The sequence below is a fragment of the Corylus avellana genome, chromosome 2, assembly GCF_965113065.1.
Source record: "Corylus avellana chromosome 2, dhCorAvel1.hap1.2, whole genome shotgun sequence".
Lineage (NCBI taxonomy): Eukaryota > Viridiplantae > Streptophyta > Magnoliopsida > Fagales > Betulaceae > Corylus > Corylus avellana.
Window position 1 is genome coordinate 30829951 of NC_142491.1, and position 26085 is coordinate 30856035.

Below are 26085 nucleotides of genomic sequence, written 5' to 3' on the forward strand. Positions count from 1 at the left end.
AAAGATGAATAAAAAGATCTATTTAACAATGTTTCTACCCTTAAGAAGTAAATAAAATAAACCTTCTTCGACCAAGGGCTTAACTAAGGATTTAAGAAATTTGGTCATGATGACTTAACAATTTACAAGCCCATGGATACTCTAAAACCAAGGACATTGAAGCTCACCTTATAAATGAACAAAAAAAAAAAACAAAAAAAAAAAAAAAACATATTACTAGTTAATAGGAAATGATTTGATAAAAAGTAATACCTCAAAAACTTCTATGGCATTTTTTTTTTCCAATTATTTTGTCAAATTGAAGGAAAACCTCATTTTACATATATACCGACTAACCTAATGCCATAAAAAATATTGGGATTTAAGTCTAAAAATGCTATCGATCTTGTCGTTGAAGACATAATAGGGAGGACTGAAGAGTAATTCTATTCATCATCCTATTATCCTCTTCTCATCTCTTCAAAGTTGATATGACGTGATTCTCTCAAACCAAAAACTAATCATCATGCACCAAATACTATGAAAACATGCCACATCAACTCCGGAAGATGAGAAATAGATCATAGGGTGATATATAGCATTATTCCATGATAGGAGCTATAGGACCTATCCCATACGCCGGATGACCACCAAGGGACCTAATAATAATGATGTTAGGTAACCTTTGTTGAGTATTTTTCTGTTTCTTTTTCTATATCACAAAAACTTATTATAAATTCCAAAAAGAACATTTTATCAATCATAACTCTATTAAATTAAGAAACTACAAAAGAAAACAAAAATACACTAGCAAGTAAATTGTTCCACATATAGAAACACAAGGACAGACATGCACAAAATGTACATTTGATATTTGTAATCTCCCATATTATACGCTTAAGGTAACACCTTGGATTTTGGTAACCATTTACACACCGTCACCAAACCGGTTTGAGACTCAGTAGCTATGTTTGGCAAAGGAAAGCCCCGCACTGTAGCAGGAACGGCACTGTTCCAGCTACAGTGCGGGGCTGACATTTGGTCAGCTTTTTCATTTTTTTTTTTTAAGCAAAATATTTAAAAAAAAAAAAAAAAAGAAAACAGATGGGAAAGATGGGGTGGTTCCAGCCACCCCTTGGCCAAAACGGGGTGGCCGGACCACCCCATTTTTGGCCAAGGGGGTGGCTGGAGCCACCCCCGGCCGATCTGGGGGTGGTCGAACCACCCCCGTGGCCAAGGGGGTGGTCGGACCACCCCCTTGGCCACGAAAAAAAAAAAAAAAAAAAAAAAAAAAAAGGATCGGTGCATTTGGGGGTGGCCGGACCACCCCCAAGGGGCTGGGGGTGGTTTCGGCCACCCCATACCGGCGGTATGGGGTGGCCGAAACTACCCCAGCCCTTTGGGGGTGCTCCGGCCACCCCCAAATACACCCCTTCCTTTTTTTTTTCTTTTTTTTTTGGCCAAGGGGGTGGCCGGACCACCCCCTTGGCCATGGGGGTGGTCGAACCACCCCCAGATCGGCCTTGGAGCCACCCCCTTGGCCAAAAATGGGGTGGTCCGGCCACCCCATTTTGGCCAAGGGGTGGCTGGAGCCACCCCATCATTCTCCTCCCTTTCTTTTTTTTTTTTTTTTTTTTTTTCGCTTTGAAAAAAAAAATTAAAAAAAAAAAATTCACGAGCAGCAATTTTTAACCCAATTTTAATACTTTGTTTTTTAAAAAAAAAAAAAAAACAAAAAATTACAAAGTCAAGATTGGTGTCAGATTACACTGTAGCTGGAACAGTACCGTTCCAGCTACAGTGCGAGGCTTCCCCTTGCCAAACGTAGCTAGTGAAAGAGTCCTATTTCCTTAGGACCTACTTGGATTGTTCTAACTTCTACTTTTGCAAATAGGCTGCCACTGTCAGTAAATCTACAAAAAATAAAATTGTAAATTAATCAAAAACAACAAGGAAACGAAGAGAGATTTTTTTACTAGAAGATTTTTAAGTGAACTCATGAAGGCAATTTATTTATTTATTTATTTTGATAAGTAATGTTGAAATAAAACAAAAGTGCAAAGGGGCACAACCCAAATACATGGAAAGTATAAAAAGAGAACGCCTAAGAGGGAGAAAAAAGAAAAAAAAAAAAAAAAAAAAAAAAAGTCAGAAAAACTAATCACTAATGGAGCTAACCAAGCGGCCTTCCAAGAGTAAAGAGTAAAAAAGAAAAAATGAATAAGTTCATCTAAAGTCCTAGTGGAATTTTCAAAGTATCTAGCATTTCTTTCGCTCCATAAACACCACATAAGATAAAGAGGAATCATCTTCCACACAACCGCACTTCAAGAATGCCCTCCCGTCCACCAGCAATCAAATAAGTCCCTTACCCTGCAAGGCATAACCCAAAGCAACCCGAACCGACTAAAAATAGTATGCCAAAGAGTACTTGCAATCTTGCAGTGAAGAAGTAGATGATCGACTGACTCTCCGTTCTTCTTACACATATAATACCATTCCACTACCACAATGTTCCTCTTAACGCTAATTATTGTGAGTCAGAATTTGCAATTTATATTTGTCAATACAAAGTGCAATAATACCCAGTTTAGCATTTACAAGAACATCCTGTCACATGCAAAATTGTACCATGATCAACCTCACTGCAGTGGACAAGGGAAATTAGACAAATTTCTGTGTCAACATATTTAACATGTAAACATGCAGGTACATCAATGGACAAACAATTGTACAACTTCTTAAAAGAAAAAAAAAAAATATAGTTTGTACATAAGAATGATAGAATGCTTATACCTTTCTCGGCTCCACGGCTGAGACAATATACCCCTTTTCTGCAGATGATGATTCAACATTTCTCCAAGAAGAACAAATTACCCATACAACACTGCAATGACTGTCATGAGAGTAAGCACCTTGAGCCAGGACATCTCACACCAGTTGCTGATTTGCTCGGATAGAGATATTGACATTGAGGGCCTTGAGGACCTTAATCTTTCTCCACTTCAATGATTAATTTAACTCAAAGCATAAGTGAACAAAGAAAGTTAATGAACCTGTGGCTCATAGAAATGCATATGGGGCTTAATCAACACATCAAAGAAAATCCAGGACTGAGGGAAGATACAGTACAAGCTGCACTAACTCTATCCACTATCCGAGTCCAGTTGTTCATCCTCGATGTCTTTTATGCTTTGAACTATATCAGCAACTTTTTTGGATATGTGTTCTGTGTGTTTTTCCAAATCTTTCAAAATCATATTTAACTGTTCTTCATATGCAGCACACTTTCGCTTACACTTTTGCCTCTCATTATACAACTCAAGGGATAGTTCCCGGATTCTCTTATCTTTCTCGTCCTGCAAAAAAGGTGAATAGTCACATTACATATGACATTGTAATGACTGATATTATTCATAATACAAGAAAGAAAAGTAAAAGTTAAAACTTTGAACAAAACAAATAGCAAATGCGATTTCCACTCCGGTAGTAAGATAGAATTGACACAGAGCATGTACCAGATCACATCAATATTCACAGATTCTTGCTAGTTGTAACATAATAATTCACATTGCAAGCATGTTAGTCAAGTCTCTTGAGTTTCTACTTGATTGTCTCAACATTCCCCAATTGTTAACCTCAGTGACTTAGAGCGGAATTAAGCTTGTGACCCTCATATGACTATTTCATCCTATTCTGTTTCTTTAAAAAAAAGTTCCAAAAGATTTTCAGTGACTCATACAAAACAGGCGTAGCTCTTTTTGCACCAATATTTATTTATCTATTTTAAGTAATTGGCAAAAGCGAAGGAGAAACGAGAGATTCGAACTAGCAACCTCCGCTTCATGAGGCGCAACACTAAGATTTAAATTAAATTCATGATGTAGACTGACAGTGGCTGACCCAATTCCAAAAGCCAAATTGAACTGTTCAATTTTCCTAGGATAGTACTGAAATATAAAGAAAAGAAACTTTAGGTGAAACTATAACTATGGCCTTCATGTAGGTTTGGGCTGTAATTGGTTTCAACTGTAATGGCTAACACACAGCAAGACCAGGCTTGAAAAGCTTTGTGCCTGGTAATAACCCTGTCACTATAGCGCATTCAAAAACTTGGATCAGCAAACAACTGTAACAAGCAACATTGTCTAGAATTAAGTACTTAGATATTCAAAAAATAAATAAAAACAACAATCTCAAACATACCTCACTGACCAAGTGCTTTCCAGATCCCCGCCATGGGACTTTGCTGGGGTTCATTAGCTTATGATTATGTTCTTTCACAAATTTGGTGACAACCCACTTCATCCCATCTCTCAACGCCAGCCTTATCATTGCTTGACAGCCCTCTCGAGTGATAGGAGGTGGGGGTAGAACTCTGTCTTTTCTGTAAATATACTTTTTTGCACGAAACCCTTCTTTCGAACAAACAAAATCTTGACCAATCACCTGATTGTTCACTCGTGATCGACGGTTATGGTGTATCCGTATAGTGAAACCGGTGCGGCGACCATAGGCAACATAAAATTCTCTAGCTTCGTCTCTTGAGTTGAACTCCATACCTATGTACGGTTCCAAAGCTCCCGCATTCATGGGTAAATCTCCAACACACTGGTCTGGTACCCTGACATCTTCTTCACTCACGCAAGAGTTCAACTTCTCTGGAAAGCCATCTTCGATCCCTCGATATGCTACAGTTTGCATATCTAAATCGCTTTCATCCAAGTCAAATCCATGGTGAGATTGATGATCCATTATCATCCTACGGCAGAAATCAAACTGTCATTCTTCAAGTACACATCAAAAGCAAAATCACACCCAACAAAAACCTTTCTACTGTTGATTTCTTGAATGATATGAGCAAATTAAGGCTAAGCAAACAATCTTCAAATGGTGAAAATTGACAATTCCAGTAATAGCAGTAAATTTTGGAAAGAGAAGTGGGAAACTCACGGGGAAAAAGGGTATGTTGGAGGAAGTGCTAGGGAAGGGATTGGGAAATGGGGAAACCCAACCCTAGATTGGGATCGAGCTCCGCAATGGTGGTGGACTTGTGGGTAAGTCGGCTTCGATCGTTTATTTGGGATTTCGTTTTGGGAGTTGAGGATGGAGAACCGGTGGGGTCAATCCGAGTCCGGTGTTGAAGCCCACTGCAGGTGAGTGATAGAGCACCAAGTCAAATGGCTCTGGTTTTTCATCCTTCTGGTCTATTTGCATTTGGAGGATCTAAGCCCATAAAGCCAATTAACCAAATTGACCTCCATGCTGCTATGATCCACACGAGAAATAATGAACCTTACTGTAGATTTGTTATCCCCGTTAAGAATGGCTAAACATCTATCACATTAACCAAATGGAACTCAGGTTCCTTCATCCCCGCCAAACAAGATGATCGGCACAACAAACAGCAGAAGGTTGGGCCCGTTCTTGGATAATGCAAGAAAATGTCACACCAAAAGGTGTCTTAACCTCTTTGATGACATACCATGAAATAATTAAGCAGCCCGTTATATATGCTAAAGTCTGAAGTTCCCATTATGTGCCACTAGTGCATGTGGCCACCAATGCACATCTACATAGATAATAGAAGAATCAGCTTTCAGTTCCAAATGGCTTTTACCAATATGTTCACCTTAAACACAGAAAACATGATGGGAACATCTCATATAATAACTGATTTCATCTATGCATAATTCATCTCAGTTCATGAAACTAAATTAGTAGAAACAAACAATTAAAGTTTCAGAAATTCGGTTGGATGTGGCGTCAACTAAAGTAGAAGTAATTACAGAAAAACTCTTCTAAACCAGAACTAAACCAGCAGACTAATACTCACATTATTTTTTTTCAAGCAAATTCAACCAAACATTAAGAATTTCAGCTTCTCTTTCAATTGCAAACAAATCAGGTACTCAACATTTTTCAAGAATTTCAACATGTCCTTCAATGAGCTTCGGTTACTCCCAAACAATCAAGGTGTTTCATGCAAAATTCTACCATAACCCAATACACACACACACGCAGATGAACTCCAAAAAAGAAAAAAAGAAAAAAAAATTCAAATATGCAGAGAATGAGTTTTGGGTTCTACTTCTAAATCTCCCAATTTCTTAGACAATTAACTAAATCCCCAATCAGGCAGCAGGAACCCATACCCATTCAGAGATCGACCCAAACCCAGCAACAACATCCCAATTTGAAACAAACTTCATGATGTTCCATGGAGTTTTCGGTGTAGAATCAATGCTCCACAATCCACAGAAAAAATTGTCCAATCTAATAATACCTCAAAATCAGCACAGAGAATCTGAGAGAGAGAGAGAAGGGAAAGGGGGAAAATACCGGACTCCGGAGGGAAGAGAGAGCTGTGACGTTAGAGGGAGAGAGGAAATATGTTGACCATCCGATTAAATGAAATTGCATCGGGACCGTTAAAGTCAGCAGAGAGAAACCGAGCTCACGGGTTGAAGACCATGGGTAGCGTTAGCTTGCATTGATTTCTATCCCCGGCCCTAAACCATCAATTTTGTATTATATTCATTTTAGTTCGAATTCCCAACACATGCTTTTCCAATTTTCTTTTGTTTTCTAAACATAATTTCAATTTTTTTTTTTTTTTTTCAATATCCGTATTTTTGAGAACTATAAAAAGAAAGTAAAAAAAGAAATAGGAACACCCAATTGGTAATGCTTTTCAGATGGTGCTTTTTGCTTTTTAATTGCAAATTTGTAATGTAAGATAAAAGTGAAACCAATTGGTAATGCTTTTTAGATGGTGCTTTTTGCTTTTTGATTGTAATTGTTGATTGATACTTTTAATTTTTTGCTAAAAGTAAAAAGCCGTCTATAAAAATTATTAGCAAATGAGCCCTTTCATAGTAACACCACCATTCTAAAAACTCTTTCCTAACTTGGTGGTGGCACAGATAATGAGTTTCAAATCATATATATATATAAGTTGAGTTTTGGCATAGAGAGTGTCCAAAATTGCAACACATGTCTTAAACTCATTCTTCTTTTTCTTTTTTGTGAGTAAACAGGATTTTTTTTTTTTAATTAAATGTCTTAACTCTCTCCCATAATTTTATGTCATTAATTGATTTCCTTCGAAATGTTGGGAATTAATTAATTTTTTTTTTTCCTAATCCGGTTCAATAATGCTCTAGTTTATAATTAGTTTAGCAAACTGTGGTGATCAACCCTGAAAAAAATTGACATGCTTTTTCCCAAACTGTTTATTCCAATATTCTGGCATATTATTGCATTATCAAAGATGTCTAGATCCACATAAGTGTATCCAATATTATGGGATAACAATTTATAGTTCCAAATGTAATTTAATCAAAAGGTAAGCAGCCTAACTATCATCATCAAATCTAAATGTAAAAACTACAAGTTCTTTTTTTTTTTGTTCTTTTTTTTTCTTTTTTTAAAGAAGAAGATGAAGAAGTTATAGAAAAAGACATGGTTAAACAACAAGCTTTTGCACAACACAGGGTAAAAAATTAAAAATTTAAAATTTAAAAAAATTTAAAAAAATAAATAAAAATAAAGAAGAAGACAAAAAATTTGCAAGGGTCATTAAGATAAACTCTTCACTTGTTTATTAGTTTCTCCAAAGAAGTCAAATTTTGTTTGTAACATTTGGGAGGCCCACGACCCTTTCAGCTCTTAATACAAATAGCATTACTAATACTTGACATTTGTTGTCAGCAGAGATGTAGGTTGAGGAAACTGAATGAAAGGAAAGAATGAAAAGACCTTTCAAAAAGATAGTGAGAGAGAGAGAGAGAGAGAGAAGATAAAGAGGGTCTTGTACACCTACATGGATGAAAATATAAAAAATGTCACTGCATGTTCTGGCACATTATACCAATGTCATCTTAAAGAGTCTTTGATTAGAGCCATCAGCTGCTACCACCCTGTGGATGCTAGAAAGAACGTGGAAGAAAAAAAGAAACATCTTGCATCAACTTATCCCACCAGTGAGGAGATCATGGATGGTATCTGCAGTTCATCACCACAGAACATGGCAAAGAACAATGTAGAGGTTATAATCTAATCATGCTCACCATAGGATCCACCAACTCAGATAAGTACTTGCCTGAAATACATCTGATGTTAAAATTGTCCAAGGCTCGAACCGAATTACTCTCTACCAAATGGGTAACAAGAAACTATAGTAAAATCGAAATATGCATATATGAATCAGGCAGCTGGTTGCTTTCTTTGCTTCTGTGGCACTTGAGAATCATCATAAAAAAAAAATAAATAAAAATAAATAAATAAATAAAAGCAACGTTGTGAAAAAATAGCTAGTGGCAGTCACTAAAATGTTCTCCAGTATTCTACACACAAATCAATGGAGATAACTGGTATAATCCAAATCTCAACAACCTAGTCAGTCCAACAATTCTACTACAATGCTTGAGCATGCATTTTTACAGAGCATTAAAAAAAAAAGGCCTTTTTCTACATATTGTTAAGAGGTTATTGTTGCATGAAAAAACAATTTTTGCGCAGGACTTTATTCAAGTGTAGACACCTAACATAGAAGCAGAGACAACAATATAAAGTGATTAAAAAGTTGCATTAAAGGAACTTATTCATTTAATCAGAGAAATCAGATGCAGATGCAACTTCTCACATTTAATAACAGAGATGGTTCAAATGACACTCTAATCAGATTGTGCACTGTCTTGCTCCTCAGCTTCAAGTTCTCCTATGTTGTTAGTTACCACTTCAGCTTTCAATGACAGCCTTTGAGTATGCTCCTCAATATATTTCAAAACTACCTGTAGTTGCTCCTGATAAGCAGCAGATTTCTTTTTCTCGCGATGCAGCTCCATGGTTAGTTCCCGTACTTTTAAGTCTTTCTCATCCTGCAAAGAGAGAGATTAGATATACCAGACCCTGTGGAATTGGAAGCTTATACAAAAAGTACAGGAATAGTTAAATTCAGAACAGAGGAATTTTAGCAAAAAACAGCATGACAAGATAGTTATTTGGGGTTGAGCTCATAACTTGATTGGTCCCATCAAGCACATCTTGTACTTGGTAGGGATCATAGCCACCCAACTCATGGACGAAGAAGAAAATGGGTAGGGAATGGTTCAGAGCATCCAACCAGAAGCACATATGAAGGGAGGGAGGGAGGGAGCGGCAGATACCCACCAGTTCACCAAAAGTAGCAATTTTCTCAAATCTTTTTCATTCATTTATTATCTATTTCTTAACTTTCTAAAGCAATCCATTTTTTAGGCCACTAGAACTTTGAACCATGGGCATCATCTTTGGTTACAATGATGCTATCTTCTTTAATGAAATGATTATAAGGGTCAGGGTCACCCCTCCCCCCCCAAGGCATGGAGGGGGGGAGACCCTCAGCCGCGGGGGTGGGGGAGAGACCCACTTCTGGGGTGGACGACCCACCCCAGAAGACCCATTTTCAAGTATTTCACCTTGAAAAGTGCGTTAGTGGTAGGGGGGTAACATCTGAAAAATGTTGTGTTTTAAAATCCATTTGATAACAGAGCAATGAAAAGTGCTAGTTTTTTCCTAATTGCTTAAACACTCATCCCTTTCATTCCCATATAACCCAATTTTTCTATGTGTTTAATGCTTTCATACGTGCTCAATTTGCCCCTATATATTACTAGAGCTGGAAATTAATAAATAAAAATTAATTTAAAATAAGTTGGCCAATTCCCACCCCCAAAACCCCAAACCCCAGGAAAAATGTGACCAACTTAGAATATCATCTCAGAACAATGGGTCAACCATTTGAAGTAAATTATGCATGAAACTAGATACAATTGCAAGGGCATACAGATGCTATATTTGAGGTTGGCAAACTTAAAGACCAACTCAAATTCTAGAAACAACCCAATTAGTTTAGACCATTGGCAAGTCACAGTTAGTTATTGCTAACTTTAACCAGAAGTTAACACAGATAACTAAGTTTGTTTCAGATGTTCATTGATTTCAAGTTTCTAGCATAAAATCCATCGCAGGACAGTTTTGAAACACCAATCACATGTATTTTTACTTCATTCAGTCACTTTCTTTTTATTTTTCTTGCAAAATTTGTTGTTTGGAATTGGAATTACTCCTATTTATGAGGTACTAAAAAATAAAACTGAACTTGTAATGACGAAACATATTACACAATGCATGAATTAACAATGAAATTGTAGCCAATTCATATCTAGTTTTGTTTTTCAATTCTTAGATCTCACATATGTCAAATATCAATGAAATTAGTAATTCTTTTCTCAAGAACTCCTACAAACAGTCTAGCAAAAGTTCTCACAATATTCTTAATCCTCTACAAACGTACCTCACAAAATGCTATCCTATGAGATCGTCGAGGAGGAATTTTGCTGGGATTCAACTCATGATTATGCTCTTTTACAAAACCATATATAACCCACTTTCCCCCATCCTTGGCAGCTATCCTCATCATTGCATTGCATCCCTCTCTAGTGGCTCGCCGTGATGGAAGAATTCCGTTTCGTCTATTTGCATACTTTTCTATGCGAAAACCTTCTTTTGAGCAAACAAATTCTCGACCAATTATTGAGTTATCTTTAAGTGATCGACGTGTACGATTATTGCGTATGGTAAATCCCATACGCCTGCCATACATCTCATAAAATTCTCTAGCATCCTCTGCTGATTCAAACTCCATGCCGACAAATGGTTCTAAAGGTTCCAAATTTAGAGGAAAAATTTGAAGGGATGGTTGAATCATGTTATCATTTCCATCCAGATCATCTGATAACTCATCATCTGCTGCATCATGGCCATCAAAAGTTTCCGTTAGCCAACACCTATAATTTCTGTTTGATTTGAACCCTTGACCAGAAGTGCTTGCCATCATCAACCTACCAGAAAATGAGACAAGTTTATGAATTAAGCAACATCATATGTGTTTAGGTGATTCAAGACTCATCTGCTACCTTCTCAGCTACTAGCCAACAACACAAATCTCATGACCCAATCTGATCCCGTGATCCAAGGAGATTGACTGCATTGACTACTCAACTATTCACAGAAAACATGTCTCCATGTTTTCTGTGAACAGTAGCCTCTACATACAGCCTCCCTTTTCCAGCTTTTGAGGTTCAATGACTACTCTGCACAGCCATCCTACTTGACAGCCTTAGTTAGGAGTCTTCTCCAATTTCCTTAATTAGTTATCCTTGTTTTACGTTACTGTAAATCTTCCTTAACATTTTTCTCTTTCGGTTCTCTTTGTAAGTATCTATGTAACAAGAGCTCTTAGCTCATTTGACTATAAATACATGGTACTCTTACTGTTTTGGATTAAGTTAACCAAAACAGTTTCTCTCAAACTTTCATGGTATCAGAGCAAATTGGTTAACGCCTTTCTTCCTAAACTTGGTTTTCTCTCCTTCTGGTGGCAGCACCGCCTGTGTGGGCTTATCCCACAGCCCACACTGGCAGTGCCTTGAGGAAGCTCTACAAGAGCTGTTCTTACCATTTCCTGCTCTTTCAGACCTTTTGTCAAACAACTCATCTTCACCTTTTGTTTCTTCAACCACACAAATTGTTCTAACACCTCATCTGCCAACTCTTTTACACCCAACGCCACGTAGGCATTTCTCCAAAGCTCTCCCAAATCACCATTCTCTTCCACAAAAATTAAAAATTACAAAATTACAAAAAAAAAAAAAAATTAAAAATCATTTATCTTGCTTACCGGTGGTTTATCTTCCTCCAGATCCCTTGTTTTTTCTTTTACTCTCCATCAACAGCCACATGCTTCCTTGTTTGAAGAGATCACTTTTGTCATGCCATCCTTAGAAGAGGTAGTGCCCTTCTTCTTGGACCCACTCTCTTCTTCTCTACAAAGAAGAAGGCACGTCCAGCAGCCCAACAATATGATCTCTCTGTCTCTCTATGTTTCGCTCAGAGTTTTGGGAACTTGTTTTCTTGAAAAGCCTGCACTTCTCTTTTCTTCTCGCACGGAGCACAGCAAGAGGGTAGCCATCTCTTTTATTTATCTAGTTTTACTGCATGTTAGTGACATGTGCACCAGTAGGTGCTGTATTGCAAAATAAATAAATTAATTAAAAAAATAAAGGAGAAATTTCACTCAAGACCCCTAAACTTTCACCCGTTTTGAAATATTCCCTTAAACTTTAAAATCTCTCAATTTACTCCCCTGAACTTTCAATTGCTTTCAATTTGGAGCCCTCCGTCAGATTTTAAACGTCACATGACGTTTATACCCCTGACTTTTGTATAAAATTTCAACTTCCAAAAAAAAAACAAAAAAAACAAAAATCAGGGATATTTTGGTCTTTTTTGAATTTTTAATGGCTAAAATTAACAGAAGGGTCCAAATTGAGAGCAATTAAAAGTTCAGGGGACTAAATTGAAAGATTTTGAAGTTTAGGGGGGTATTTCAAAACAGGTGGAAGTTCGGGGATCTTTAGTGAAGTTTTTCCAAAAATAAACTTCACTTTCTACTCATGAATTACCGTGCGTTTTGACAAGCCTCCTAAACTTTAAAACTTTTCAATTTAAACTTCTGAACTTTCAATTGTAGTCAATTTGTTCCCCTTTGTCAGATTTTAAACGTTATAAGTGAGACAATTACGTTTATACCCCTGACTTTTTTATAAAATTTCAAATTTACCTTTAATTCCAAAACGTCTTTTTTTAGGAAAAAAAAAATGAAAATCAGGGATATTTTGGTCTTTTTAGGTACTGTTGTTAGAAGTTAACGGCTAAATTTGACGAAGGAGTTCAAATTAACTGCAATTGAAAATCCAGTGGTTCAAATTGAGAAGTTTTGAAGTTTAGGGAGCTTATCAAAAACGCGCGGTAATTCATGGGTGTAAAGTAAAGTTTTCCAAAAAAAATTGCCCAAGAGGCATCACTTGGCCAATAGTTTGGCCCTCTTCTTTGGATCCGAATCCTCTCTAGTCTATTTTGGACTGGAGAATATCCAGTTAATGGCCAAGCCATAAATGGGACATATGTCCCTTTAATAAAAATAAAATAAAATATTTAAAGATAATTAAAAAAAAAACAAAAAAACAAAACAAAATAGTAAAAATTAAAGGGTGGTTGGCCACCCTAGTTGGGGCTAGGGGTGGTCCGACCACCCCTAAGGACCAAATCATATATATATATAGACACACACACACAAGAATATACATAATGAAAATAGGATATATGAAAATAAGTACTTACGAAAATATTATGCTGTAAAATTAGCTTGAAGAAGTTTTCATTGAATGGAACATTCTGTAATACATGGATGAAACTCTGATATACATTTTTGTGAGATTTCACTGATGATCAGAGAGGGAGAAGAGAAAAGAGTGTCCTGAAATCCGAAAGAATCGACTGCATTTTGTATTTTTTTTCTTTGAATCTTTCGATTTTCTGTAAGGGGATATCACTTGATAGCTGTTCTTCAATTCTTTTGTTTTTAATTTCTTCTTTTAGGGAGTTCAAATGTTTGTTCTTATTCTGTAAAATGTTAATTGTTTTAAAAATTGAAACATTTTTTAACATATTGATGTCTTTAGCATGGGGTTTTTTAAAGAATTTAAATTTTATTTTTTCTCCTAAGACTTCTGTGGTAATTCCTTTATAATATGTAGTAAAATGATACAAAAGACATAAAAAGGGATTTAGACAACTTGTAATCTATCTGCATTTTACTGACATTAGCTAATGATAAATGTTATGTAGTTTTTGAATAATATTTAGTGGGTATCATTCCTTCTTGAATACAGTTTAAATTTGCACCTGAGTCTATCAAGGCTATAACTTCAAACTCAAACTCGTTATTAATAATGATTGTTACTCTAGAGTTCCATTTTTGAAAAAGGATTCTATCAATTATGTTTAAGTATTTTTCATATGTAGTTTCTTTGAAGATTAAACTTTTAGTTGAAGATTTTGTAGATTTCTCGTATTCTGAGTCTTGTTTACTTTCAGATTGACTCTGTTCAGAAATTTTTTTATTAATTTTTAAAATCATTACTTCTTGTTCCAACTCCTTGTTTTTGGCTTTTAAGTCTTTGATTTCTATTTTGATTTGATTGACTTCATGTTGTAAGTCTTGGATGGTTACTTCCCTTTGTTTTGATTTAAATCTGTTAGGAATTTTATCAATACTAATTTGTGGTTCTGTAATTTTTGTTGGTCCATTTTTTGTTTCATTTTTTATTACAGTTAACAGGATGGGATTATAATGACTATAAGTAAACCATTTACTTTAAACCTCCAACCCTTAACAAAAAAACTAAAATTCTACCAAGAATGCAGAAAAAATATAAAAATATACAAAAGAACAAAAAATAAAAAATTTTGCAGAATGGGAAAAATTTATGAACGAACATAAGTTACATATAAAATTCTTTGAATTTATTAAAATTTATGAAATTCAAAAATTAAACATGTTAACTCAGTGGGAAAAAGAAGATAAAACTATAACAGAAGCAAGTCACCCACCAAAAGAACCGATCTTTATAAATTTTAAAGAATCAAAAATTTTAACCTCTCATTTTAAAACTTCCAGAGATGAAGAAATAAAAAAACTCATGGAACAAAACAATTATACAAACCAAAGCCTTATAACCAAAGGAAAACAATTAGACTGGATAGAAGACAAAATTAAGGTAACGACACCTCCAACTAAAACTCAAACTGAAAAGAAAAAACCCCATTACGAACAACCCCTTTTAAAAATTTCACAACCCAAAGCATTAAATCTAAAAAATAAAGAAGAAACATATCTTGAAAATGTCAATAACATGCTAAAAACCCTTGAAAATGTCAAAGATGAAGCCTCAACCTCTAAAACTATCCAAGTCCTTAAAAAAGATAAACAAGTAATCACATATGAAACAACAAGTGAAATACAAAGTTCAGAATCTGAACAAACTACAGATCATGAAATACAACAAATTGAACAACAATTCAATGAATTCCAAGTTAATAGAATCATTAGACCAACAAGTAACACCCACAATTGGTATTTTAGGCCTACACCACCAGACATTCAATATGAAGAAAGAAATGTTTTTAACCAATTCTTAGTCTCTTTTGATAAGATCTATGAATGGAATCTTGATGGTTTATCCGAACAAAAAATTTTAAACAAACTACAGCACATGTCAATGGTTATTAATAATTACCTTACTAATTCAAAAAAAAAAAAAAAAAAAAAAAACTAATGCAGAAATTGTAGATATTTTAACCTCAGGATTTATGGGAACTTTAAAAGCTTGCTGGGAAAAATACCTAACTGAAGCAAACCGTAATGAAATAAAATATGCTGTTCAGAAAGATGAAGAAAGAATCTCAATTTATGATGAAACACATAACAGAGGAATCCTCAATAGAATTAATGTTTTAATTTACACAATAATTAAACATTTTATAGGAATCCCTAGTAATGTTACAGCTAGAATTCATGACCAACTAAGTAACCTTAGGTGTCCAACCTTAAGTGATTTTAGATGGTATAAAGATGTTTTTATGTCAAGAGTAATGTTAAGAGATGATTGTAAAAATGCTTTCTGGAAAGAGAAATTTATCAATGGTCTACCCAACCTATTTGCCCATAAAATTCGTGAAAAATTAAGTATTAAAATTGGAATTATAGAATACGACAATCTCACCTACGAAGACATCATAAGTACAATAAGTAAAATAGGATTAAAAATAAAAATTTGAACAAAGAAAAAAGAGAAACAAAATATGAGATGAGAAATTTTTGTGAACAATATGGTTTACCTCCTATACCACCTTCCAGAATAAAACATAAGGATAAATATATAAAAACTAGAAAACATTACAAAAAGAATTACCAAAAAAAACAAAAACTTTGAACCAAATGAATATTACAAGAAAAATAAAACAGCAAGAAAATATTACAAAAAACCCAAAAACGAAAAATATGGCAAAAAGAAAGTAAAATGCTTCAAATGTAGAAAGACATGCCATTACAAAAATGAGTGCAAAGTAAAAGATAAAATCAATCAATTGAAAATTTCCAATAAAGAGAAAGAAGATTTGTATAAAATCCTAGAACTTAGAAATTCAGATTCTAGTGAAAATGAGGATGAAATTTTTAACACCTCAACAGATTACGAGTCAAACCAAAATTCTAGTAATTCAGAAATAGAACTAGGTTGTAAAGATTCATGTTGTAAAACAAAACTTAAGATAAATGTATTAACTAAACATGAAGAAATGCTAATCGATTTAATAGAAGGAATAGAAGACCCAGAAACTAAAGCCAAATACCTTAAAAAATTCAAGAGTAATTTAATAAAAAATGAAACCAAAAATGGACCAACAAAAATTACAGAACCACAAATTAGTATTGATAAAATCCTCAACAGATTTAAATCAAAACAAAGGGAAGTAACCATCCAAGACTTACAGCATGAAGTCAATCAAATCAAAATAGAAGTAAAAGACTTAAAAGCCAAAAACAAAGAATTGGAACAAGAAGTAATGATTTTAAAGATTAATAAAAAAAATTCAGAATAGAGTCAATCTGAAAGTGAACAAGACTCAGAAGACAAGAAATCTACAAAATCTTCAACTAAAAGTTTAATCTTCAAAGAAACTACAGATGAAAAATACTTAAACATAATTAATAAATTTCTTTTCCAAAAATGGAACTCAAGAGTAACAATCATTATTAACAACAAGTTTGAGTTTGAAGTTATAGCCTTGATAGACTCAGGTGCAGATTTAAACTGTATTCAAGAATGAATGATACCTACTAAATATTATTCAAAAACTACAGAACATTTATCATCAGCCAATGGCAATAAAATGCAGATAGATTACAAGTTGTCTAAAGCACATGTCTGCCAAGATAATGTTTGTTTCAAAACTTCATTTGTCTTAATAAAAAACATGCCTGATTCAAAGGTCATACTAGGAAATCCCCTTTTATTTCTTTTGTATCCTTTTACTATAGATCACAAAGGAATTACCCCAGAAGTCTTAGGAGAAAAAGTAAAATTTAAATTCGTTAAAAAACTCCATGCTAAAGACATTAATATGTTAAAAGATGTTTCAATTTTTAAAACAATTAACATTTTACAGAATAAGAGCAAGCATTTGAACTCCCTAAAAGAAGAAATTAAGAACAAAAGAATTGAAGAATGGCTATCAAGTGATATCCTCTTACAGAAAATTGAAAGATTCAAAGGAAAAATACAAAATGAAGTCTGTTCTGATCTCCCCAATGTCTTTTGGCATAGGAAAAAGCATATTGTAAAGCTCCCTTACGTAAAAGACTTAAGTGAAAGAAATATTCCTACTAAAGCTAGACCCATCCAAATGAGTTAAGACTTAATGGAACTTTGTAAAACCGAGATTAAAGAATTGCTTAACAAAGGAATAATTAGAAAAAGCAAGCCCCCTTGGTCTTGTTCAACCTTTTATGTACAGAAAAATGCAGAATTAGAAAGAGGAGCTCCAAGATTAGTAATAAATTACAAACATCTTAATAAAGTCTTAGAGTGGATAAGATATCCTATTCCAAACAAAAAAGACTTGATAAACAGAATAAGTCAAGTCAATGTTTTTTCAAAATTTGATATGAAGAGTGGATTTTGGCAGATCCAAATCCATGAACAAGATAGATACAAAACAACATTTGTTACACCATTTGGCCACTATGAATGGAATGTCATGCCCTTCGGGTTAAAAATTGCCCCAAGTGAATTTCAAAACATCATGAATGAAATCTTTGACCCTATAACACATTTCTCACTTGTTTACATAGATAATGTCCTCATATTTTCAAAGTCAATTGATGAACATTGGAAATATCTTCATTCATTTCTTAGTATCATCAAAGTTAATGGTTTAGTTGTCTCAGCTACAAAAATCAACTTGTTTCAAACAAAAATCAGATTTATGGGATTCAACATCAGTCAATGAATGGTTACACCCATTGATCGGGCCATTCAATTTGCAGACAAATTTCCTGATGTCATCCTTGATAAAAACCATTTTCAAAGGTTTCTAGGATCTTTAAATTATGTTGCTGACTTTTACCAAAATCTTAGAAAACATTGTAAACCATTGTATGATCGTCTCAAAAGTAACCCTCCACCTTGGACTGATCTTCATACTTCAATTGTCCAAGAAGTCAAAAAATATGTCAAGACTTTGCCTTGTCTTGGTATTCCTGAAGTAAAAGCTTTCAAAATTGTAGAAACAGACGCCTTCAACATTGGATATGGGGGTATTCTCAAACAGAAAATCTCTCTAGATTCTCCTGAACAAATTGTTTGTTTCCATTCAGGAATTTGGAATTCAGCACAAAGTAATAATAGTACTATTAAAAAAGAGATTTTATCTATAGTACTATGCATCTCAAAGTTTCAAAATGATTTGTTAAACCAAAATTCTTAATTCGAGTTGATTGCAAAAGTGCAAAACATGTCTTAGAAAAAGATGTTCAAAATATAGCAAGTAAATAGATTTTTGCCAGATGGCAATCAATTTTCAGTATTTTTTATTTTGAAATTGAATACATCAAGGGAGATCAAAATTCTATACCTGATTTCCTCACTCGTGAATTTTTGCAGGGAAAAGATGGCTGAAAAGCCGCAATCAAGTAAAAACAAAAATAAAACACCTTCCATCAAGTCACGACCAAGTCATCATATAGTCCTGAGCTCATGACATGTAAACCCCTATGACACATGTTCGCCCATTAACATGTTGAATAAGTTTCAGGTTCTTGGTTCTCCAAGACCTACTTTTTCATCAACTTTAGCATCCCTAAGCCACCCGGACCCTTACCAATTGGTAGAATGTCCTACAGCAACCATTATCCCTACCCAACAAAACTCTTCAAAATTCATACAACAGCAAAAATTCTATACCAACCAACCAATTACCCATATCAATAGATCTAGGTTTGTCCAAAAAACCTATACAGAAAACCTGTTCTTTATAGAACATGACCAGCGTCACCTCAAGAATCCTTTGGATCTTGTACAAAATTATTTCCCTCCTAAATAGAATTTCATTCAATTTCACCCATCTAAATCCATTAATTTCTACAAAGACAGTTTACTCCAAACAACATCAATTACCAAAAACTCAGTCCCAGACAAATTTGATCCAGAACATAAAAGAATAATCTTTGATAAAATCTACATCACAAAGATTATTTCAGCAAAAGAATGGGGTAACCCTGAGATTTTACCTCTTGAGCTTGCAGATGCATTAAAACAGTTTTTTACAGCCTACAGAGTTAATGAACCAGAAAGTCAATTTCCTTCCTTGCTCCATATGGCAAAGAAATATAAAATCTCCTGGCTTTTCAAATGGGATTATGCCATTGACCAAGGAATTTGCAAAAGAAACAGATATGTCCGCTGGTGGGACAAATTCAACATTTAGAAAATACTTTCTTCAATACAAAAAGAATTCCCATCCTTCACAACTTAAAGACAATTCCTGGCAAATAGATCACATTTACAAACAGAAATTACAGCAGCCATGGCTCAAGTCCAATGTAAAGAAGACCTTAAAGATCTTTGCAGAAGCCTTCTTCTTAAAGCTGAAGGGATTTAGGACCAAGGAGAACAAAGCCCAACTTTGTCCTCTCCAACAAACCAAGTACAGCCTTTTTACCAAGAAGCCCAAGACCCTTATGATCTTGGTGAAGATTGAAGTTTGAAAAGCCCAAATACAACAAGAACTGTTCATCAAAAATTGAAGTCTAAAAAGCCCAAATACAGCAAGCACTATTCATCAATGTTTTGGCGGTCATTATTATTTGTCAGCCATTATTGTTCAGCACTGTTCACGTCGGTCAGCACTGTTCATCACTATTCATGTCGGCCAACACTATTCATTCCGACAAGTCACTGTTCATCTACAGTATTCAACTTTTTATTTTTCTATTTATAGCATCCTCCGCTCATGTATCAGCAAGTCGGTTCTTCCGAATTTCAGAACACTCTTTTCTCTTTTCCCTCTCTAATCATCAGTGAAATCTTACAAAAATGTATGCCAAAGTTTCATCCATGTATTATAGAGTGTTTCATTCAATGAAAGCTTCTTCAAGCTAATTTTACAGCATCATACTTTCGTAAGTACTTATTTTCATATATCCTATTTTCATTATGTATATTCTTGAATTTATGGTTCCAATTGAAGTATCTTCAACATTTCATATTCATATATATTTATGTTTATATCTTTATGTATCCTTCTAGATATTCTGTTCATATTCAACCTAGAATCTTACAAGCAGTCTCTGTTTAAATACATCACTATGTCTTTAATTCTTCTGCTTATGTTAACTCGTTCTGTGAGTCCCCTCTTGGGTTCTTTTGGTGGGTGACTTTCTTCTGTTATAGTTTTATCTTCTTTCCCCCACTGAGTTAACATGTTTAATTTTTTATTTTCATAAATTTTTATAAATTCAAAGAATTTATGAACATAATATCTAGAAGCATACACAAAGATATAAACATAAATATGAATATAAAATGTTGAAGATACTTCAATTGGAACCATAAATTCAAGAATATACATAATGAAAATATGATATATGAAAATAAGTACTTATGAAAGTATGATGCTGTAATACATGGATGAAACTCTAACATACAATTTTGTGAGATTTCACTGATGATCAGAGAGGGAGAAAGATATATATATATATATATATATATATATATATATATATATATATATAGCCCTTGGGGTGGCCGATCCACCCCCAAGGGCCATGGGGTGGCTCCGGCCACACCATACTGGCGGTCTGGGGTGGCCGAAGCCACCCTAGCCCCAATTGGCCACCCCTTAATTTTTTACTAATTTTTTTTTAATTTTTTATTATTTGGCTTTTTAATTATTTTTAAAATATATATAATATTTTATGCATTTATACTCACTAATGAGTTCACTATTTAATGACAGGTACATCATGTGTATTTATACTCACTAAGTCGTCAGACTTACCATTGTATTCTTTCCCCTTTTTTCTCCATATGTACAAACTATGTTGTTATATATAGTTTAGCAGAAGATGGATACCACAAAGCATCCAGTTATTTTGGAAGGCTTGATCCGGGTGACACTTGAGGACTTATTGTGAGATTAGGCGGATGCTTATGGTAACTAGTACTTTTGGGTTATGTTGTAGAGTTAAGAGTTTTTATGCATGCTTGCATGTTAAGGTATAGTATGAATCCCTTATAAAGATGATTTATATAGTGTGATTTCAGCTACTTTGATGACCCTTGATAGATGCTCTGATTTTAATGATTAATGTTTATATAATCTTAATGTTTCCGTTGTTTAGTATCCTCATTTTTTAGGAGTATGGATCTCTAAGTCTTGTTCCACACGGAATAAGGTTGGGAGACGAACTATTGAGTTAATTAATTTTTGGAGCGTTACACATCTGCTACCTTCTCAGATACAAGTTAACAACACAAATCTCATGACCCAATCTGATCCCGTGATTCAAGGAGATTGACTGCATTGACTACTCAACTATTCATAGAAAACATGTCTCCATGTTTTCTATGAATAGTAGCCTCTCCATAGAGCTTCCCTTTTCTAGCATTTGAGGTTCAATGACTACTCTGCACAGCCATCCTACTTGACAGCCTTAGTTAGGAGTCTTCTCCAATTTCCTTAATTAGTTTTCCTTGTTTTACGTTACTGTAAATCTTCCTTAACATTTTTCTTTTTCGGTTCTCTTTGTAAATCTCTATGTAACAAGAGCTCTTAGCTCATTTGACTGTAAATAGATGATACTCTTACTGTTTTCTTTTAACTTAACCAAAACCGTTTCTCTCAAACTTTCAATATGCACGAAAAAGTATATGAAACAGTTAATACTTTAATTGTAGCCACCATAAAATGAGACAAACAGTCAAACAACATCATTGATAGTCCTTGTTGGGTAATGGATTGGCCATAAATAGCCAATGGGCCTTCACGATCATTAACATCCCATAAAGCCCACTAGTGGAAGGCCTGGGCCAAAGCCCAGCCGGCTCACCGAGGGTAGATTGTGAAAATACCGTTACAGGGAGAGAAGCCACGTTTGTGAGAGAGCGTGGTCCAACTTGTAGCGCCAAACTGAGCCATGTATAGACGTTCCCGAGAATAAAGCGGCGAGAGCCCACGTTCTGCCCAAACGTGGCCGAGCCATTAACACACTCCACGATCTTATCGTGGAGTAACCCACAACCCACGATCCACTTCTTCGACATTTCACACAGTGGATCCTCAGGAATGTTAGGTCGAGAATTCAGGGGACACTTCTCGCGCATAACCGCCATTCGATGCCTATAAAAGGGAAGCTCCAACCAGGTATTTGGTTAATCACTCTTAAGCTATTATTTCTCACTGGCTCTCTTTCTCTCACACCGCGTAATGACTTAGGCATCTGAGATATCCCTCCCCGGCATACCCTGGCAGCTCTTATCCTATTTTTCTTTGATTTCAAGCTAAGCATTCCTCGGACTCATTGCCACATCACCTCTCGGAAACTATCATCAACAATTTGGTGCCATCTGGGGGAATACTTGATTATCATCAGTTCCTATATACAAAATCCGACATGGTGACTACACGTTCATGGAAGCTTCCCGATCCAAATGTTCAAGTTGGAACCTCTGCTGATTCGAATGCTCAGATAGCCATGTTGGAAGATCCTGTGAAGCGCATGTCAAAAAATATGGATACCATTCAGAAGCAGAATGACGACCTCGCTTCTCGACTCCCGGTTAGAGGAAACCAGAAACATGAAGAAAGACGTAGGGAGAAGCGTGCAGAAGATGATCAACATAGTTCTGCTCAGGATGAATGTGATATAACCATTGAAGGTGGTTCTCATCATGAGAGACACCATGAGATCCCTAATGTTGATGATGAAGTGAGCGATTTGAAGCTGAAGTATGCAGAGATGGCTCGGCAGATGGCTCAAGGAGGAGAAGACCGACCGATCATGGAAGACTTGATGCAAAACACAAATTTTCCATTTATTGATCGGGTGATGTAGTTTCCTCTACCCGAGAAGTTTAAAGTCCCATATGTCGACAGATATGATGGGAGTGGAGATCCGACGAATCATATGGAGAGCTTCCAAGCTCATCTCATCGTCAATGACACTCCCGACGAGATCGCAAGCCGAGCTTTCCCTTTAACCTTGAAGGGAGATGCTAGATAATGGTTTGGGAAGCTGCTTCCCAAGTCCGTAGACAACTTCAAGTTTCTCGGATGCCAATTCATAACACAATTCCTGGCGGTCCGAAAAAGGAAGAAGTCCCCTGCCTACTTGTTGTCTCTCACTCAAGGAAAGAACGAATCCTTGAAGGACTATATGATCAGGTTCAACCGAGAGAAGTTGAGTGTGGAGAGCCCGAAGGAAGAAATGGTGATGGCTGCCTTAATGAACGGAATAAGAACCGGGGGAAAGTTGATGGCCGAGTTAGCTCGGAGACCTACGTTGACAACTCTTAGCCAATTTATGAGCAAAGCCGAAGAGTTCATGAACCAAGAGGAAACCATCAATGCCCTAATGAAGTCAAAGGAACAAGGAGGTCAAGGTGAGGCCCGTAGCAGTAGGAAGGTAGCTGGGGAATCTTGAAAGAAAAGGGAGTTTCGGGAAACTAGCAACAGTAGCGAACTTGTTTTATCAACGGGAACACAAATTGACTCCATTGAATACAAGTGTAACCGAGGTATTCATGGAGATCAAGAGAGATCTAAAGTTTCGATGGCTAGCAAGAATGAGGGCTCCACCTCAGAAGCGCAATAACCAAAAGTTTTGCGACTACCACAACAACCACGGTCACACAACCAAGGATTGCATATCCTTGCAATTGGGAATAGAAAATTTCATCAAGAATGGAAGGTTGGTGAGATTTTTAGTTGGAGAAAGAGAGAGGGAAAGAAACCCTCAGGATAATCAACCTCCGCAGATAGAGGCACAAAATGACGGACCCAGGTGAGGACATCGCGATTAGAGGCAAAGGCGAAGGACTAGTTCAACAGAATTTCTGCATAGCTCTACGAGCTGAAAACGTTCAAATACTCGAATGGGGAGTGGGGTATTTATAGGGGAAAGAGGCTGAGGCAAAATGGAAAATTTCTGAAAAGGTGTGAGTGCTCGTGTACTATAGTGTCGAGCACTCATGTACTGTAGCTTAGAGGGTTCAGAGTTGCAAGGAGCATGCGCAGGTAAAAACCATCGGTCAAATACTCGAATGGGGAATGGGGTATTTATAGGGGAAAGAGGCTGAGGCAAAATGGAAAATTTCTAAAAATGTGTGAGCGCTCGTGTACTATAGTGTCGAGCACTCATGTACTGTAGCTTAGAGGGTTCAGAGTTGCAAGGAGCATGCGCAGGTAAAAACCATCGGTCAACAAAAAGTCAACGAGCGCTCGGCTTGGTCCCCACACGAGCGCTTGTTTACGGTTGTTAGATGAGCGCTCGTGTGGTCCCCCACAAGAGCATTCGTCTACTGTAGCTCCAAAATGTCAAAAATGTCCCTCCAGATGTTCCTAGTGACCCAAAGTCCAATTAATCCTCTAATTAAGTTGTCCTAAGCCTAAGTAATTATTTGGGTCACTACAAGATCATATTGTAAACACATACTGTCCTAACCAAGAAGCAAACTATCTAGAAGATCACAAAACCCTAATTTCACCCTTTTTGGATAGCTTATGATCAAATGTTTAGGCTCGAGGTTGAATGTTCGGTCAGAGTACAGAGAACATTCAGTCAGAGTGCAAAGAACGTTCAGTCCGAAGCCAAAATGCATGCAAGGCTCCTATATTCAAATCATCACGTAACAAATCTCATCCTAGGCTCTTAATAAGTTCATAAAAACATAGTAAACCATAACAACATGCAAGCCTAAGAACACAAGAGATGTTTTAAAACATTTGAAAACATTTTTGCATTTTAAGGAGAATACTAGCACAAACTTATTATGACACTCTAAAACTTTATAAGAAGCATGAAAATCACAAGAATAATATGAAAGCAAACTTAGTTAAAAGGGATTTACCTTCAAGATGGCAAACAATTTCAAAATCTCCTCATTCTCTCTCTAAAATCTCTTTCTCACTCAAGGATTAGGATTACTGGGGTGAGGGATGAAGTTTGAGGGCAAAAACGAGTGGTATTTATAATGGGTGAGGCATGCCAAAGGCTGAGAAAGTAGATAATATTTTAAAATTGCTTTTCAGACTATCATTGAATGTTCGGTACTATGCTCGAACATTCGGTGTACTATTACCCAACAGTTCTAAGGTTGCGGGTCCAACATTCGGTATGGGCAAGCCTCGAACGTTTGTGCTAGGGGTTAAGGTCGAAAGTTCAGTGATCCCCCATCAAATGTTCAGCAAAAAGCTAAAGGTTGGATTTTTGGCTGTTTCTGAAATAAAGAGGGTTTTAAAACAAATGCATGCATTTTATGGAAGTTTTTAATAAGAACGATTGTGTTTTCAAATAGTTGTGTTTCTTTTCGGGTTTGAAATTTTGAGACATCACATTAGTGGGCTGTAGTTATTTGAATTGTCTTTTGTATTTAAATTCACCATTGTAAATAAAGTGAGGTATCAAATATTTGTATGAGAAAAGCCGTGAGCTACAGGAAGGATTGGCCCCTTGAAGTGGTAAAGTTCTTTTTATTATTCTTTCTTTACAAATTATGACCACCAAATATACAAGCTCATAACAATGGGTATCAGAGTTAGGTTCTTGCAACAATACCAAAGGTATATGGATTTTCCAATAAGCTGAAGCAATGGCTACGCTCAGAGAATAGAGTGCCTTTGATAACCTTATTAGAGCTATCATCAATCTTAAAATAACATCAGCAGTTGAGAAGTATCGATCAAAGTTTGAGGTACTATTCATCAGGATCCTTAGAAATTTGACATAGGAGTTTTGGGTGAGTACATTTGTAAGTGGACTCAAGGAAGATATTAGAATAAAGGTCACTATGTTAATGCCAACATCACTACAAGCAGCATTTGGTTTGGCACAGTTGCAAGAAGAAGAAGTTCTAAGAAGAAACCGAAATTGGGATCAAA

At 35.7% G+C, this 26085-nt stretch overlaps 2 protein-coding genes across 10 annotated transcripts; both read right to left on the minus strand.

Annotated features, from left to right (window-relative positions):
* Positions 1 to 1815: 1815 nt before the first annotated feature.
* LOC132179255 (protein FAR1-RELATED SEQUENCE 3) lies at positions 1816 to 6465 on the minus strand. Of its 6 annotated transcripts, none has more exons than XR_009439902.2 (4): positions 6135 to 6313; positions 4186 to 5551; positions 2776 to 3338; positions 1816 to 1892 (listed from the first exon to the last, which is right to left on the minus strand). XR_009439902.2 is itself a non-coding variant. In XM_059591962.2 (4 exons), the coding sequence occupies exons 3-4, from the start codon at positions 4738 to 4740 to the stop codon at positions 3126 to 3128; spliced, it is 768 nt and encodes a 255-aa protein (XP_059447945.2). In that variant the 5' UTR covers positions 4741 to 5551; positions 6135 to 6255; positions 6322 to 6465; the 3' UTR covers positions 1937 to 3125. The 6 variants fall into 6 exon arrangements, 3 of the variants coding, with proteins under 3 accessions (XP_059447945.2, XP_059447923.2, XP_059447936.2); XM_059591962.2 differs by lacking the exon at positions 1816 to 1892 and adding an exon at positions 6322 to 6465 and having other exon boundaries at positions 1937 to 3338; positions 6135 to 6255; XM_059591940.2 differs by lacking the exon at positions 1816 to 1892 and having other exon boundaries at positions 1937 to 3338; positions 4186 to 4741; positions 4933 to 5551.
* Positions 6466 to 7560: 1095 nt separating this feature from the next.
* On the minus strand, positions 7561 to 11995 carry LOC132179237 (protein FAR1-RELATED SEQUENCE 5). Of its 4 annotated transcripts, XR_015911438.1 has the most exons (5): positions 11705 to 11995; positions 10319 to 10865; positions 8627 to 8861; positions 8084 to 8222; positions 7561 to 7986 (listed from the first exon to the last, which is right to left on the minus strand). XR_015911438.1 is itself a non-coding variant. In XM_059591929.2 (4 exons), exons 2-3 carry the CDS (start codon positions 10859 to 10861, stop codon positions 8658 to 8660), a joined length of 747 nt encoding a protein of 248 aa, XP_059447912.1. In that variant the 5' UTR covers positions 10862 to 10865; positions 11705 to 11995; the 3' UTR covers positions 7561 to 7986; positions 8627 to 8657. The 4 variants fall into 4 exon arrangements, 3 of the variants coding, with proteins under 3 accessions (XP_059447912.1, XP_059447902.1, XP_059447894.1); XM_059591929.2 differs by lacking the exon at positions 8084 to 8222; XM_059591919.2 differs by lacking the exon at positions 8084 to 8222 and having other exon boundaries at positions 7561 to 8083.
* Between the last annotated feature and the right edge of the window lie 14090 nt (positions 11996 to 26085).

Bases quoted from the DNA above. Each gene is read 5' to 3' on its own strand.
- LOC132179255 (XM_059591953.2), bottom strand. From the start codon at position 4,740: ATGATAATGGATCATCAATCTCACCATGGATTTGACTTGGATGAAAGC. The intron at 3,339-4,185 runs GTATGTTTGAGA...CCTTTTTTGCAG, and splicing joins GAAAGCACTTGGTCAGTGAG to GACGAGAAAGATAAGAGAAT.
- LOC132179237 (XM_059591929.2), bottom strand. From the start codon at position 10,861: ATGATGGCAAGCACTTCTGGTCAAGGGTTCAAATCAAACAGAAATTAT. The intron at 8,862-10,318 runs GTACGTTTGTAG...CTCTCTTTGCAG, and splicing joins ATAGGATAGCATTTTGTGAG to GATGAGAAAGACTTAAAAGT.